Genomic DNA, 16,123 nt, shown 5'->3' on the forward strand with positions numbered 1-16,123 from the left:
TCAGAGCAAGAAGTGTCCTGGTTCAAGTCCCAGCTGGGGGTCCTGAACCAGACCACCAACGGGGGACCTTTCTGTGTGGAGTTTGTATGTTCTCCCTGTGCATGCGTTGGTTTTCTCCGGGGACTCCGGCTTCCTCCCATCCTCCAAAGATCCTCCCATCCTCCAAAAACTTGCTTCATAGGTTCCTCTAAATTGTCCCTAGGCTAGGTGTGCATGGGTCTGTGATTGTGGCTCTGCGACAGACTGGCTATCTGTCCAAGATGTCCCCCGCCTTCACTCACAAGTGGCCAGGATAGGCTCCAGCAGCCCCGTGACTCCGAAAGGGACACAACGGCTTAGAAGATGAATGAATGAACGAAACTATTGGGTTATTGTTGAGTTTTAACATTTGCAGAGAGCTTTATAGGTTCTTAATTAATAAACTGTTATTAATCTAGACAATTTAAAACTAATTTTATTTAACATTAACTTTTTTTAAAAACATTTCAAAAAGTGTTTTCCGTTTGCTGAAAACATGTATAAATTAAAGTATAAATTCGATTCCTTCGAATCGAATAATTTAATTTAATAATAATATAACCCGTCAAAAAGTATTTTTTTAAATGTTTGATATATTGACCATCTTTCTCCACATACGATCTTTGGCTGAATTATATCATGGCGCAGTCTTATTGCGTCATCAAGGAGTTTTTTTTTTTTTTAAGTAGTTAATAATGGCGTCCTCAAATCTTTCCTTTTTTGGGGTGTTGTATATGTTTACACTCGCATCTGTCTACGTTTAAGTTTTATTTACGGTAATATACGTTTACGTCGTCACATGATGGAAAGTATTTGGGTTTAAGCCGGCGTCGCACAGTATGACGTTGTTGCTTTTCTGTCGAGCGCCAAACACAAAATACAGTGAGGATGTGACGTGAGTTTGTAGAGTTTGAGAATGACGGACGGGTTCAAACTGTTTAAAAGCTCTCGACTTTCTTGCAAAGACATCGCGGAACCGCCGATATTGATCCCATCATCAGAGTCGAGCTGCTCAGACGAAGAAATAACGCCGCAGAAAACGGATCGAACACTTTCCTCCAGTGAGGGGAAGACGCCAAGAAAAATCTTCCCAATCTTCGTGCGGACTTTACAGAACAACAAAAGTAACCTTAGTTCAGAGAGACAGCCGTATCAGACCGCTGAGGGCGCGCGGGCAGCAGCGTTTTCTAATCAGAAAAAAAATGATCCACTGGCGGTTTCCCCTCACCTGACTGGGAAGGATGGGCGGGGCTTGTCCACCTGTGGAGAGCAGCTGCCAGACTCAGAACTGCAAGGCAGTCTGGACGAAATCCAGACCTCAAACCCATCATTTCCTGTCCACACTGTTTTCAGTGCTTTGCAGAAGAAAGCCCGTGATGGACTGCAAAAGAGTAAAGGTGAGCTTCATTTCTATATATTTATTTAAATTATGGTCTGAAATGATTTTCTGAAGCAGGTCACGCTTCGCACAAATCTCCACCCTCAAAAAAGAAGAGGAAGGAAGAAATCGAAGGGTCTGGGAGGTTGATGAAGCGCCCCAGGTGCTGCGTCTCTGCAGAGGCCGCCATGGATCCGGATCTCCACAGCTTCTCCGCTCAGAAGAAGCCCAGAGGCAGTAAGCTGAGCCTGAGCCGCACTCGCAGGCTGAAGCAGCAACGTGGCAGGCCTGCAGTCCACCATCAGTGTCACTCTGGACCAGAGCTTCACCAAGGAGGTGAGGCGTGTCCCATTATGACCCCTAACCCACTTTGAATGAATTTTACCCTCGGTCAAATCTCTGTCTTCTGTTGTCCAGGTTCCTGCGTGGAGGACACTCTCTGGACAGACAAGTACAGTCCTCAACATTCAAGTGAAGTCATTGGAAATGCCGCCTCTGTAGCTAAACTGCACAGGTTCTAGACTTCACCTTAACATCGTGGTTATAAAGCTATTCAAGAGGAGAGAAACCTTCTTTTAATTTGAGGCTTTTACTTTGTAGTTGGTTGAAAAAATGGAAGCTACGAGCCAATCAGGATGAGAGGAGAAAGATGGAAGAAAGACGACGAGATGACGGTGAATTTCCATCAGTCGGCTCATTTTCCTAATTATCATTGAACCTGTGGCATCAGTCAAGCTTCGGGATTTGAGTGTCTTTACTGTTGCAGCTTAAAATGTTGCATGTTAGTCTTGTGATGTGATTATCCACTACCATTCACCTTCCACCCGATTCGGTCCAAAGGTGTAACATGCACAATTTTAAACTGTCCCTCCTGTTATCCACATATCAAACTGTGATTCAATGAAAGTCTGGGCTTTAAAGAGTCTTTAGTGTGGGAGGAGAATTCTAGTATTGTCATTATTTTTAAAGTTGCACATCTGTCTTTGTAGATTCATGGGACTGTGGAGATTTCCAGGGGGAATCCGCCTCAGAGGACCCAGACGAGGAGTTCCTGTGGAACACGGTGCTGATCAGTGGACCCCCGGGTGTCGGGAAGACGGCCTCGGTGTACGCCTGCTCCCAGGAGCTGGGCTTCAAGGTGCCACTTCCACAACTTTCAGTTCCAGGTCATTGACATGGCGCCATCACACTCAAACATAGGAAGCTCAAAACTTAAAAAACAACAAAGAAAAAGGTTCAAACAGTTGAGAGTAATATAGTATAAATAGGTGCCATAATAACATAAGAATACAGATAAAAGCAAAAAATGTGTCAAACTTGGCTGTAAAACTAGGTTTTAGGAAGGAAAGATGCTATACTTTAAGTTGTCCTGTAAATTATTTTTTTTACTACAATCTTGAAGTAAGTCTTCATTTAGACTAAATTAAAATGACCCATTTATGACAATATCAATGTGAATATATATGTATAAAATATGTAAGTATTTACGTTCATTTTTATTCTGTTTTTCAGATATTTTTTCCTTCATTGTTGCTTTTATTTCTTTCACAAACTTTCTTCTTTCTCTATTTAATTTTTACTTAAATAGCTTAAAAACATTTCTTCTTTTTTGTGAGTCTATAACAACAATTTCTATATTTTGACTTTTTACAGCCCAAAAAGCGAACATAAGTAAAAATAGACTAAAAGCAGTAAAGGAAAAGGCGGAAAAATGAGACTTAAATATTTTGAATTGAATGATAAAATACTAAATTTGTTGACACTTCTATTGTTTTTATATTTTGTCTTTTGTGTTTTATTAACTTGTTAGATTTTCTTTCTTGATGCCCATTTTATAAATTTTGTTTGTTTAAAGTTTCTCTTTTTTTTTTTACTCAAGTTAATTTCAATATTTATGGTTAATAGATACATTGTTATTGATATTTTCTCTTATTTAGAGAGATTAAACAAAAAGCTATTTTAAATGTTTATGCTAAAGCCCGGTCTACACAATCATACAATAAAGATAATAAAAGATAAAAATAGACAATCAGAATTTTTCATAATTTTTCTATTGCTGCTCATGTTCTTTCTTTCAGTTCCTCCAAATAACAGTTATTTTCTTTTCTTTATTGGAAAAACTCAAAGGTGTTTGAGGTGAACTGCTCCTCCCAGCGCAGCGGCCGCCTCCTCCTGTCCCAGCTGAAGGAGGCGACTCAGTCTCATCTGGTGGAGATTTCGGGAGCAGACCGGCTCAAACCGGTCGTCTTCAGCAGCATTCAGAGATCTGAGGCGGGCACGTTGGATCATGTTCAGACCTTCTTTTATTCATTCATTACGAGCTTTTTGCACGTAGTGGAATTAATGAGCTTTCTTTGAAAACAGGAAAAACTTCCCTTCCCAAAAACGTCACTTCGGCTTCAAAGAAAGCAGCAAGAAGGAAGCTGAGCTCCCGCCGCCACAAAGCGCCAGCAGACGCCCTCACTCTGGCTCACTTCTTCAAAGTAAAGCGTGAAGCTGACGGCTCGCGCCTTGGCGGCACGCCACCGTCTGGAAGTCCAGACCGGAAGCTCCTGTGCCACTCGTTTGCCGGCCGTGACCAATCAGAGCCGCGGAGCAAAAGCGCGGCCACCTCCCTGATTCTGTTTGAAGAGGTAACGGGCCGCCGCTCTGCACGCAGTCACCTGACCTCTGCCTTCACCGTCTTTATGGTTCTTCTGCTCCCGCAGGTGGACGTCATCTTTGAGGACGACGTCGGCTTCCTTGGAGCCATCAAAGCATTCACGAAAACCACAAAGAGGCCCGTAGTTCTGACCACAAACGGTAAAGCCGGCCCTCGCCGCCTCACCTGGAGCTCCTGACATCTCCTAACAGCAGACTCATGTTTTGGTAGATCCTTTATTCAAGGACAGGTTTGACAGCAGCTTGGAGGAAATCGTCTTCAAAGCCCCATCAGAAGTGAGTTGACTGTTTTTTTTTGTGCACAAGCGGCGAGCTCTGCAAACGTCGTTTCCCCTCCCTTTGAAGGGGAGTGTCGGCAGCTACCTGCAGCTGGTGAGTCTGGCCGAGAACAGGCGGCTGGATTCAGGCGATGCCAGAAACCTCGCGGCGCTCACGGGTGCTGATGTGAGGCGCTGCCTGCTGCAGCTGCAGCTCTGGCTCCGCAGTGGAGGAGGCGGAGCCCAAACCGGCGGGCTTACTAAACAGCTGCTCCCTCCAAAGAGTAGGTTAAAAACATTTGATATAAAAAGAGGACTATCTTTATGATTTGCATTTTTATGATTGAAACCCCATAAGAATGCAGATCAGAGCTTCCTCCATGTGAAACCAGCTGCTCTGCCTCGATGTTGGGCCTCCAGTCTGTGAGTCTGAGTCGTCTTCTGGACGTTCTGAAGGTTAGTGGCTCATGGCTCACTAATCTGTCTCCCACACTCATCGCCTGTTTGATTTTGCTTCTTTAGTCTGAACCGGACACAAAGGTGTTCCTGAACCTCCTGGCTGAGAGCTGGAGAGGAGGCGTGCCTCTTCTTTACTCCAACCTGGAGCTGCTCCTGTCCTCTGGAGCCTCGGTCCTCGGTCCGGATGAGGAGACGGGCTCCTGTCTCCACGCTGATCTTCGGCAGCAGAAACGGAACATCACCTGCAGAACATCCGCCTCCCGGCTGAGCCGGCGGAGGGGCAGCGCAGCAGCGACAAACCCCCGTTTGATTAAATCATGGATGCCAAGAGACTCGGGTTTGAATGGAAATCGGGAGGAAAAAGCCGCTGACTCCACAGCCGCCCTCGCAGACTTCTTTGACCTCATGTCATATCTGGACTCCACATTTCCAGACGCGGGACGGCCTGTTTCAGGCTCTTCCCGTTCCACAGCGTTCGTCTGGACGGGAGCAGCGTTAGCAGACGGCTCTTTGGACGAGACGGGCGAGGAGGAGCGTCTGGGTGACGGCGAAGAGGGGCTCCTGGACATCAGGGCTGCTGCTGAAGGGCTGGGCTTTGGCATCTGCAGCAGGAGCGTGACCGAGGCGTGGATTCTACCTCACACTGAAGAATGGGAGAGCGAGCGTTCGGGGACAACCACGCTTCCTAAAACACAGACACTCATCCTCACCTCTCAACCTCTTTGTGCCCCGAGGTCAGTTTCACTTTTCATCATAACATCTGAGGCAAAGAATTATTCAGATCTGTCTTTGAAAACTCCAAAACAGGGATAAACATCCAACTTCCTCCCCAAGGTTGTTTCCTTTCAGTTCCCATTTCCTTTTTTTATATTTAGATTTTGTAAACGATGGCAGGTTTGATGAAAAAGTAGAAGTGAAAATGTTCTCAATTTCCAGAAAGACTGAACCTTTTTTCTTTTCAATAAAAAACATTTGCAAATCCTTCGTCGCACACGGTAGCCGGTTAATCTCCGCCTCGTCTTCATCTCATCAGTTTGGCCCAAAGGAGGCTGAAGCTGAGCAGGAAGGTGCTGAGCAGCAGGACCTTCGGCCTGCTGGGGAACAGGCGCGCGGTCTGCGCCGAGTACCTGCCGGTCCTGCGCTTCATTTGTCACAAACGGAAAGAACAAGCCAGGTGAGTCGAAAGGTTTTTTTTTTGTTTGTTGTTTAAACGGTTAAATCATCTTTTATTCTATTTTTTTTAAAGTGTTCCCAGTGGTCTTTTAATTAGGATTGTGCTGTTTTTAGCCAAAATCCAAAAACCTGTGTCGTTTTCGAGGACATAGTTTCTGCAGAACAGCAGCGGTTCATTAGAAATTCACCTCTGAGTTGTGCAGAGTAAGCCTGCCCACACATCCCATCATCCCTCAGTTTACCTCCTTTCCTGCTAGCTTACAACCCCTCACATCCACAACCTAACATTAGCGGTGCCAAAAACACGGTGAGCGATAATGGAGTCAGGTTTGAGTCAGACATTAGCCCAGACGAGGAAAACAAAGACGTACACGGATCCGTTTGCAAGTGGACGCATCAGGATTAGATGGAGCAGGGAGTTTGAGACCCGCCCAGGGTCTCTTCTACTATAACTTTTTGCAGATGCTCCTGAATATTAAGAAATTTTTAGTTTTTAGCTTACTTTTCTTAAAATATGTCCTCCATTATAAGATAAATGGCACAAAGCATTAAAAACACCTCAGAGTGGGTCTTTAACATCAAATATGTGAGGAAGTTTCCTACAGGTTTGAAAATGTGTGTCAAAAATTTATGCTTCTGGCTTTAATTCGGATCATTTCTCTCCCACATGACGGTGAGCAGCTTCATGCTGGACCTCTCCAAGTCCACCGTGCAGCTTCTGGCTAAAGACTTCATCTGGAGAAGTTTGGAAAAACCTCTGAACCGAACATCTTCCAGTCTGATGAACTCCTGTCCGCCTGCTTTACACCAGCTGATGTGAAATTGTATTTTTGTTAATAAGGTCTAATTCTGAACTGTAAATAAAGTAGATTTTAATGGAACAAAAGGCAAATTAAAGGTTGTCTTGCTTTTAGTCATAAAGAAAGTTGTAAGGAAAACACGGCTTAAATAACTCATTTATTCAGGCATATGAACAGCAGGTTTGAAACAGTTAAGTCAACGCATCTGAAATCCATAAAAATATTTGTGCCTAAAATGTAACAAAGAAAAGAAAAAAAAAAGATTTAAATCTCCTGAAATGAGAGTTGTGTGCCCACATACACAAAAAAGTACATTTTGGGCCTTTTCTGCTCCTTTCTTAATACATTTACATTTTCTAAACTAATCTAGTGTTCGATTTTCTTTGTTTTTTAAAGAATATAAAACTATTTTGTTGCATTTTATTTTAGTTCCTGTACAGGAAGAAACATAAGAATGGCATGAAGGCGTCAGTCTCTGTGGTGTAGAGCTGGTTCCATCTTATGAAACGGGTGAATTGTTACCTCGTCTTTGGGTTTCTTTTCATCGTTGGTTGGACACAGAGTTTTCTTCTGGTGACATTTGTGCAACATAGCAGGTCAAAATCCTCCCAAAGGGTTTTTAATCACAGCAGGAGTAATGACACAGTCACTGCATCAAGTAAAGTGACAGAAATTAAGTCATTTAGACACATTAAACCCTAAAAAACGCTACAGGAGAGCCCATAAAGGAGCAGTTTGTGTCGCTATAGGTGGGACTTTCGCTAACTTTCACAGAGAAGCTCGTAGAACGCCACCGCCTGAAGCAGCGCGTCGCACAGCTCATCCCCTCCTCTCCGACTGCCCATCTGGAAGTAGTTCCTGTACTTGACCAGCAGCTCCTGGGGAAAGTTTACCCTGGGGAGCTTCTCCGTCACAGACTCCGTCATCATCTGACGGACTATCTGAGCCCCGCTGGTCCGGGACTCGCCCACCATCAGCCCAAAGTGCCGCCCCACAGCCGTCCTCATCATGTTGAGGACCCTGTGGGCAAAGGGTTAGGACCCAAATAGAATTTTAAAAAAGTAGTACATGTGTGCACATTTGGCTCATTTTTGCCATATATGTTTGGATGATTGGCAAACGGGTTGTTACACTGAAAACTGTTATGAGAAAAAAAGGTATAGAGGCACAACAACTGTATAAAAACAGAAGCTTCATGAAGAAAAGTTGTTGGGTTTTTTTTTTGCATTTACGGGATATCTCTTCGAACCTGGGGGGGATGTTTGGTTCAGGAGGGGTGATTCTGGGCTCCAGCAGGGCAAAAAGCATGGCTTCCACTGTCCTCATGTGAGCCATGACAGGAAACAGCGCCGTGTTCTGAACCGAGATGGACGACTTCTCGATTAGGTAAAAACTTGCCGGCGGGAGGAGGGACACGACGGCCGACACCTGCCAGCAGAACGGAACAATCGGACACGTTTTCAGCCTCCCAACAACCGTGCCATTAAAACAAAAACAACAACAGAGAGACTCCGTAAACTATTCTTACGTCGTTCAAATAAGCAGATGCCATGTATGTTCCCTTTAGGAAGTTTGGACATTCCTGCTGTTGCCAGTCCAGCACCATCATCTGTCTGTCCACATGAGCCCAGGCGATTTTATTAGTCCCACAGACTATTGAGACAAGAGAACTGGCCTCCTGTGTGAACCAAAAACAGTTGTTAGTTTAGAAAGGATAAGGAAACGATGAATCAACTTGATCAATATTCCTACGATCTAAACAGATCGATCTGTTTGAGGAAACGTATTCATCAAATTGACTACAATCAGTATAAAATTGTTTCAAATTGAAATAAATGAATTCTATTCGTGCGTTCATTCATTCTCTAAATCAGTTTTGTCCCTTTTCGGGGTCACGGCGCTGCTGGAGCCTATCCGGTCACTCATGGGTGAAGGCAGGGGACACCCGTCCACATTTGGACTGAGACACGGTGGGTTTATTTTCCCGTGACGTAAAAACGAGCAGCACGGCGGACGACACCCGTGATCAAACCATCAGTCTAATGTGTGGAAACCCTTTAAATTTAGTAAAAGCATGTGACCATACGTTCATACTTCAAAATAAAGCAACTTCAACTACCAGCAACCACATATGATATGAATCGAATGGTTCAAATGAATCGTTACACCCCTAGAAAAGAGGTCGTCTCAAAGGCTTTCACTATCAATCCAAGCTAAATTAGGATTTTAGGGAAGTTTTAGATTATTCCAATAACTTGAAATAGTCTGAACTGGATTTCAATGGTGCTTTTATGATTGCGTCCATTTTTATGTGTGAGCCCTGATTCCGATGATCAAGCATTGTGGAGAGGGAAAACTAAAGGAAGAACGGATCAGACTTTGTAAAGTTCTGAGCGTTTGGGTCTGAGAGGACAGGAAGGAGACAAACACTGGAACATCTGCTGTGGGACAGCGTAACCAGAGCTCACCTCCAACCAGGACCGGTCCACCTCAGGTTTGATGAACCTAGCCAGCTGGATCCTCACTTTCCTCTCCTTTTTCACCGGGTTCAGGATGGAGTTAAAGACTACCACGGCGCTTTTGTGCTTCAGCAGAGGCACGTCTACCACGCTCTCCAGGGATTTAAAGGGTCCGTTTTTGCTTCTGTGCTCCACAATGTTGATGGACTTGCGTCCTCGCAGCAGTTTGATGGAGGCCAGCTCCGCCGGGCTGCCGTTGTTCAGCAGCTGCAGGATCGCGGCCCGTTGCTCTGAGGTGTAGCAGGCGTCCAGAGGTCTGCTGCTGCCGTCGTCCTTGCAGGGCTCCGAGGACAGCGACGCGTTCAGGGTCTCGAACCCTGCCACGGGAATCCGGCTCCTCCAACAGCATGTGCACTGGAGGTACCGAAGCTCCAGCTCGGGCAGGGAGCCGCGCAGAGAGCGGCGGAGCAACCCGGACTGTCCTGCATATTATAGGGACAGGACACAAATGGGAAACATGATTATATGGATTTTTTTTCCAGAAAAGGCGCGATATGTATAAAAAAAAGCATACACAATGGTTGTATTTTTTTAAATAAAGAGGACAAGATTAGAAACAACAGAAAAAAAGAATTTAAAATGATTACTTTTACTCTTAAATTTAGCTAAAGTTTGTTATTTGCCTGCTTAGCCTTAGCCACACTAGCTATCGACATTTATTTACGGATAAATTAAAACAAACTTCTGAAGCGTTACCTTACCTCTTTGGATAACAGAGGATAAAAATCGTTCAATGACCCACATCACGTTTAAGTCAATGCATTGATTATTTTAGCGCTAAAACGTTTAAAATGTGCTACTTATTCGCCCTCAAACTGAACGGGTCCGTCTGTTTATAGTGACCGGTGAAACACAACAAACACGGTAGACTTGGTTCCGAAATGAGTTTTTTCCTTTTTGTCTTTTTATTTTTTTTATGTATTTTTTTAAATGAGAAATGCCGTGTTGGTGTGAACAGGTAACAAATTATTTAACTTCCTCTTTGTTAATATCGCAAATCAACCAATTAAAAATAACTAACATGCTAACTTAAGTGCAAATATTGAGCACAACATTAGACAAACAATTGAGATTATTGGGGGAAAAGACTTACTTTGTTTGTGTATATTTTAAATGTAAATATCTGTAACATATGTTCACTTTGTTTTAATTTCCCCTAAAATCTGCTGTCAAAATCAGTTAAGTTTTCTGTTTTATTTTTATTTTATTCTTTTAAGTGTTATTAATTCAACAATTATTACTGTAACCTATTTGCTTATTTCTATAAAAGAGCCAAGAAAAGCCTTTTTGTATTTGTAATCTTTTTTATTTATTTCATTTTTAGCAGTGTTCAGCTGTTTCTTATTTATTTGATACACTTTGGTTAAATTAAATTATTGCTATTTCTTTCAATGCTCTTTTCAAAATCAGTATTTTTCCAAAGTATTCAAACGGTTTGAGCATCCTGGTTTCTCTATATTTTGCTTTTAAAGAATAAAAGATGTTGGATTTTCCTAAAACTTCTAGGCTAAAAACGAAGTAAGGAGTTCTAAATGTTTTGTAAAAGATGTTTATCTTTTTGAATCACGTTTGCATTATTACACATTTTCAGTTCCATTCTTGTAAATTGCAAGCTCCTACAGATGATAATTATTTCCCCCCCCTTGTTTCTTTTCTTTGCTTGAGTCCTTCAAGGGTCATGTACTAGAAGAAAAGAAAAAATTAAATTAAAAAAAAAAAATGGTGACAGGAAAAAGCAAGAAAAAAAAGGTTTAATCTTCTAAACCCTCATGAAACATTAAAAAAATATTTTCCACTTGGAACAAAACATTGAGGAGTGATTAACTTCAGTACAAAGTCTTTTAGCTCCTTTAAAAAAGGAATTTAATGGTTTAAGTTATACATTTAGATTAAAATATATGCACATCAATGTCTTTTGCCTTACTTAAACCAAACCCATCAATCAAACCCGATTCTCCAGCCAGTGGTTTTATTCATAGCTGTATTTTTAAAGCAGCTTTGACCCTTTTTCACTGGAACAGTAACCTAGTCACCATGTGTCGAAGTTACGCCTATTTCACTTCCTTTCTGCTTTATTTCTGTCCCTCAGTGTTTGTGAGCAGAACAATAAACCATATGATGCTGCTCTGATAAGAGGAAACACTGAGTCAGTGACGAGAAATAGTGTTTTTAACTGTTGCTGCGCTGCAGAAGAGCTCACATCAACATGGAGCTGGAACCTAGTAGTTGTTTTTCTTGGATTTGACCCGTCAACCCCACAGAAGGGGCCGAACAGTTTTTCATCTATGGCCAATCTGGCAAGAAATAACAAAATCCTTCTGGAACTTGTACAACGGCCGGGGAACAACGTGTGTGCCGACTGTTCAGCTCCTGGTGAGTCAACTCAGGCAAAGTCATTAAAAAAAGGATTTCATTTTGATCATTTAATGTCTAACATTGGGGGGGGGGGTTGCTTCAGAGGGGAATGTTTTGCACTAAATTGAATGTTTTACGAATGTAGAATTTGTAAACTAGAGAAGTAAAGTGCTATGTAACAGGAGAACGGGCCGACTTTGATGTTGTTTTACTGTCATGCCTAGGGGGAAGGAAAAACTGCCATTTAGTTAAAGCGTGGCTTCATTGTTCCCGTTTAATTTGAACGTTTAGTCACTGTGACATCATGAAAAGATGAGACAAAGCCAATTCAAAGACAAAAAACTCTGTTTTTTCCTTGTTTTTTTCTTTTGATGAACGTTGTGATCGTGTTTGTTCACAGAGCCGGACTGGGCATCGTACACTCTGGGCGTCTTTGTGTGCCTGAACTGTTCTGGCATGCACCGAAATTTACCCTCTGTCAGCAAAGTCAAATCCATACGGCTGGATTACTGGGACAGCTCTCTGGTGGAGGTATTTCAGTAACATTTTCTTAAATTTTCAAACAAATGTAGACATGTTTATCGACATAATTTAATCTCAAAGTCAGGAATGAAGAAACAGGGTGAACATGACTTCTACACCTCATTTGTTTAGATGACACAGGACTCTATCACCAAATAAGAAAGTTTCTCTTTTGAGGTTTCTAAACTTCATATTCTTTGGTTTCAGTTCATGCAAAAGAGAGGCAATTCCGAAGCCAAAGCCATTTTTGAGAAGTGTGTCCCAACTTTTTTTTACAAGCCGCGACAAAACGACTGCATGTGAGTGCCTCTCACCACGCTCACCGCGCAGAGAAAAACGAGAGAAACGCGGAGCAGAGGTCACGCTGGACAGGCGGCACACCGAAGTACAACAGGCTGAGTGGGGGAAAACAATGCGTGTCAAAACCTCTTCTCTTCTTACATTTTGTGTTTCAGTGTTCTGAAGGATCAATGGATCCGTGCGAAGTATGAAAGAAGGGAATTCACCGGAGAAAACAACAGGTTTCTGCAAATTTACACTTCTGGTGACTGTTTTTATTATCAAGTAAAGCTCAAGGAAGATGCACTTGTCCCTGTTCTTCAATTCAATATGTTCAATGTTTGGATCCCAGAACAGTTTGAATCCCCTATGTGGAAGAAAGGCAGAGTCAACAAGCAGTTCCTCAAAAGGAACTTTCTGCTGTCTCAGCGAGATTTCACCCTTAAGTACTTCATCAAAGAAGATGTGAGTTTGCTGCGGCACCCTTTTGTCAGCATGGTGCACAATCCTCTGAGGTTTTTGCTTTTTTTTTTCCTTCTGCAATGACACTCAGTTTTCTCATTAAAACAAAGTCCAAGGTTCCCAAAGCCGTCATCAGCATGAAGGATCTGAACGCAGATTTCCAGCCAGAGAAGATCGGACACCCTCACGGTCTGCAGATTTCCTACTCGGAGGATGACCACACGAGGAATCTCTTTGTTTATCACGATGATGGGCAGGTGAGGCCGTCCGTCACAGAAGATCCAGGGAAACCAAATCAGTGTTGGTCCTGTTTCAACTACTGTTCAGTCTTTCTTGTAGACTCCTGCCAGGTTTGATTGTGTTTTTTTTCTCGTCTTTATCTAATCCTTTGCAGACAGTTGTTACTTTCTTTAATGCTATTCGGGCGACGCGCTTGGCCTACCTCCTGAGGAAACACCAGACACTTCGAAACAGCGATGTGAGACCAACTTCAAAAAAGAAAAGTATTCAATGCCTTTGAAAGTGATCAAAGCTACTTAGCATGGAAAGATACTGAAAAAAGAAATTAAGTGTGGAATTTAAAAAGAAGAACAGTAAGACAAAGTATCCTGAGGCTAAAGTACTTTAATTTGTTGTTTTTAAAAAATTGTGTAGGGACTTTGAACAAATTTTAGCCCAATTACTTTTATACTCAGATACAAACCAGTTAAAAAAAAATCATTCTGTTCTTTGCTATTCTAAATTCTCAATAATTCCACTGCAAGCAATAAGAGGAAAGAAATGTATAAACATAAGTAACAAAATCAAATCCGATAAAATATCTGAAGGGTTATTTTGTGACGTTGTGTGCTCATCGGGGTGTTAAAGTGTGTCCTGTCATAGGAAGAAAATGTCACTTTACTAGAGTTTTGAGATGAGTCGTCTGGACAGATGACAACATAGCAATGTCTGGCCAAAGTCTGCATCTTCCAATTAAATAGAACCATAGAGCATTTCTGCACCAACACTGATACTGTTGGGCATGGCGGTGGTCTGGTAGTGATTTGAGCTTTGAGCGTCATCACTAAATGCCTGGGAGGGGTGGACACCTCTCTGTTAATAAGGTTTTGTGCAAGGCCTGTGTTTAGGATTGCAGTTATGAACCAAAACACTCCAGTAGATCAAATGCAAAATAAATGCAAATGCAAACAGAGTCAATCAGTGAAAATTCAGAATTCAATTTTCCCCAAAAACTAAAAATAAATAAAGAGAATAAACACCTTACGGCTGAAAACAAGGATAAATGGAAGCAATAATGAAGGGGGAAAAAAACAGATGTCCAAAGCTTAATTTCATTCATTTAGTTATTCGAACCCAAATGACATGTATACATCTACAATTATAAAAAAAAAAAGTCCAAATAAATAATAATAATAATAATAATAATAATAATAATAATACATTTTATTTATGTGGCGCCTTTCTGGGCACTCAATGTCGCCTCACAGTGCGAAGTGGGTAAAAACATAAACATACAACAGTAAAATTCCAGAACACAAAATAAGTTAACAGTTAAAAACAGCAATTTAAATATTGTGAGCTAAAAGCATGACGGAAAAGGTGAGTTTTGAGGTGTTTGGAAAACTGAGTGAGTGAGTCCATATTTTGTAGATCAGAGGGGAGGGAGTTCCAGAGTTGTGGGGCAGTGCTGCTGAAGGCTCTACCCCCCATGGTAACTAGTCGTGTTCGTGGAATACTGATAAAACTTTCAGAATAAACTTTATTGAGAAGACTTTACAACACAATTACTTTAATGTTTTTTTACAAGTGGTTGTACACTCAGTTAAATGAAACAAAGTTCTCTCACATTTTAGTTTAAATTAATAACAAATATTTGCCTGTTCTATCACTTAAAAGTATGTTTTAGTGTAAAATATTTTAAAGACCGGTTAGTCAACATACAGAAAGAAAATGAAATGGGCAGAATTTGTTAGATTTTTGAATAATGTTTAGATAAGGACAATTATTGCATCAACTGTTTTATTTAAAAATCAATGTCAAACAATGTTAAAATGCATTCCGTGGCTTTATAAACGGAGTTTCTCCACACAGTTGGTGCCTCAGTTAACGTCAAAAAGTCTGAAGGAGGGCTACATGGAGAAGACGGGCCCAACAGTACGTTCAGTCCTATGAATCAATCATTTACCTTCAAACATCACCTAACTTTGTTGGATTTTTGTGTGTTTTTAGACACGGGAGTCTTTCAAGAAGAGATGGTTCACTCTGAACTTGACGAACAGAAAACTTCTGTATTTGAAATCTCCACTGGTAATGAAAGGGGAACAAAGGGAAAACCTTATTTGACGCTTCACAAAGAAACCAGTGCCGTTTGTCAGAAATCCTGTACGGTGGGGCGTGAACTCAAAGTCACACTTCTGCTCTTCTGCTTGTCAGGATGCCACAGAGAAGGGCTTTGCCTTCATCGGCTCAGAGAGCCATGGATACTCTGTGTCAGCGTGCAGCGGTCAGTCCAAAAGAGGAGGCCGGTGGCGCTGGGGGATCTTTCTGAAGACTCCTGATAGGGAGTATGTCTTCATGTGTGAGCAGGAATCTGAGCAGAAGGAGTGGATAGAGGCTTTTAGAAAGATCATCAGTCAACCCATGACTCCAGAGGACTATGCCAGTACGCTGCTGCTCTGCCAAATCACATTCTACCACTTTGTCCACATGCAAGCCTTCACTTCTCACTCTTTTTTTCATAGATGAAGCCAATTTAAGGCGAGGAAAATAACTGGGATGTTATGACCATGCTGTACTCAACAAGACACGGCAGACGTTACAAAGAAGGCTCCTTCTTAGCAGGATCTTTGCACATCTGCAGGCAGAATATCCCACATTGATACTACTAATGCTTTATCGGTGTCAGGAGGACAACTCTTAAAAGCCTTGCTGTGCAAAAACATTATGTATAAAGTGACATTTATTTATTTAATTTTACATTTAAAATTGATTATTAATTTTCATTATTTGTGTTTTTGGGTTATTATAGTTTGCACATTTTCACAAGACAATGTACTTTCACACTTTATTGCTTTAGTATCTGTTACTTTATAAGAACTTATACCTAATAAAGAAACTAACAAATTACCTGAAAATAATTTAATATAGATCTATTTTTATTCATTTATTTTTTTAGGTTTTATGCTTCCTTAAAAAAAATTGAATTTTCAGAGGCAGTTATTAGTTACACCACAAGAGGGC

The 16,123-nt window shown here is 41.7% G+C and overlaps 3 protein-coding genes across 12 annotated transcripts; 2 read left to right on the forward strand and 1 right to left on the reverse strand.

The window, feature by feature from the left end:
* The first annotated feature begins 681 nt into the window (after positions 1–681).
* Positions 682–6,843, forward strand: atad5b (ATPase family AAA domain containing 5b). Of its 4 annotated transcripts, none has more exons than XM_011474006.4 (14): positions 682–1,415; positions 1,475–1,732; positions 1,814–1,910; positions 1,997–2,070; positions 2,386–2,534; positions 3,524–3,671; positions 3,761–4,029; positions 4,105–4,198; positions 4,269–4,333; positions 4,403–4,598; positions 4,673–4,770; positions 4,837–5,507; positions 5,807–5,947; positions 6,628–6,843. In XM_011474006.4, exons 1-14 carry the CDS (start codon positions 935–937, stop codon positions 6,764–6,766), a joined length of 2,880 nt encoding a protein of 959 aa, XP_011472308.1. In that variant the 5' UTR covers positions 682–934; the 3' UTR covers positions 6,767–6,843. The 4 variants fall into 4 exon arrangements, with proteins under 4 accessions (XP_011472308.1, XP_078802329.1, XP_011472301.1 ...); XM_078946203.1 differs by having other exon boundaries at positions 4,673–4,737; XM_011473999.4 differs by having other exon boundaries at positions 683–1,415; positions 1,472–1,732.
* Positions 6,844–6,890: 47 nt separating this feature from the next.
* On the reverse strand, positions 6,891–10,108 carry tefm (transcription elongation factor, mitochondrial). The gene is made up of 5 exons (XM_004065682.5): positions 9,967–10,108; positions 9,215–9,687; positions 8,275–8,424; positions 7,996–8,174; positions 6,891–7,766 (listed from the first exon to the last, which is right to left on the reverse strand). Exons 1-5 carry the CDS (start codon positions 10,007–10,009, stop codon positions 7,508–7,510), a joined length of 1,104 nt encoding a protein of 367 aa, XP_004065730.1. The 5' UTR covers positions 10,010–10,108; the 3' UTR covers positions 6,891–7,507.
* A 21-nt stretch (positions 10,109–10,129) lies between these two features.
* Positions 10,130–16,003, forward strand: LOC101158081 (arf-GAP with dual PH domain-containing protein 2). Of its 7 annotated transcripts, none has more exons than XR_002873377.2 (12): positions 10,130–10,223; positions 11,355–11,638; positions 12,021–12,151; positions 12,350–12,441; positions 12,598–12,686; positions 12,774–12,886; positions 12,994–13,140; positions 13,278–13,386; positions 14,975–15,037; positions 15,113–15,190; positions 15,317–15,545; positions 15,625–15,765. XR_002873377.2 is itself a non-coding variant. In XM_023955486.2 (12 exons), exons 1-12 carry the CDS (start codon positions 10,147–10,149, stop codon positions 15,651–15,653), a joined length of 1,416 nt encoding a protein of 471 aa, XP_023811254.2. In that variant the 5' UTR covers positions 10,130–10,146; the 3' UTR covers positions 15,654–16,003. The 7 variants fall into 7 exon arrangements, 3 of the variants coding, with proteins under 3 accessions (XP_023811254.2, XP_078802359.1, XP_078802369.1); XM_023955486.2 differs by having other exon boundaries at positions 13,278–13,361; positions 15,625–16,003; XR_002873376.2 differs by having other exon boundaries at positions 14,975–15,190.
* Positions 16,004–16,123: the final 120 nt, after the last annotated feature.

This window comes from Oryzias latipes, chromosome 1 (genome assembly GCF_053564925.1).
Source record: "Oryzias latipes strain Hd-rR chromosome 1, Olatipes_Hd-rR_3.1".
NCBI lineage: Eukaryota > Metazoa > Chordata > Actinopteri > Beloniformes > Adrianichthyidae > Oryzias > Oryzias latipes.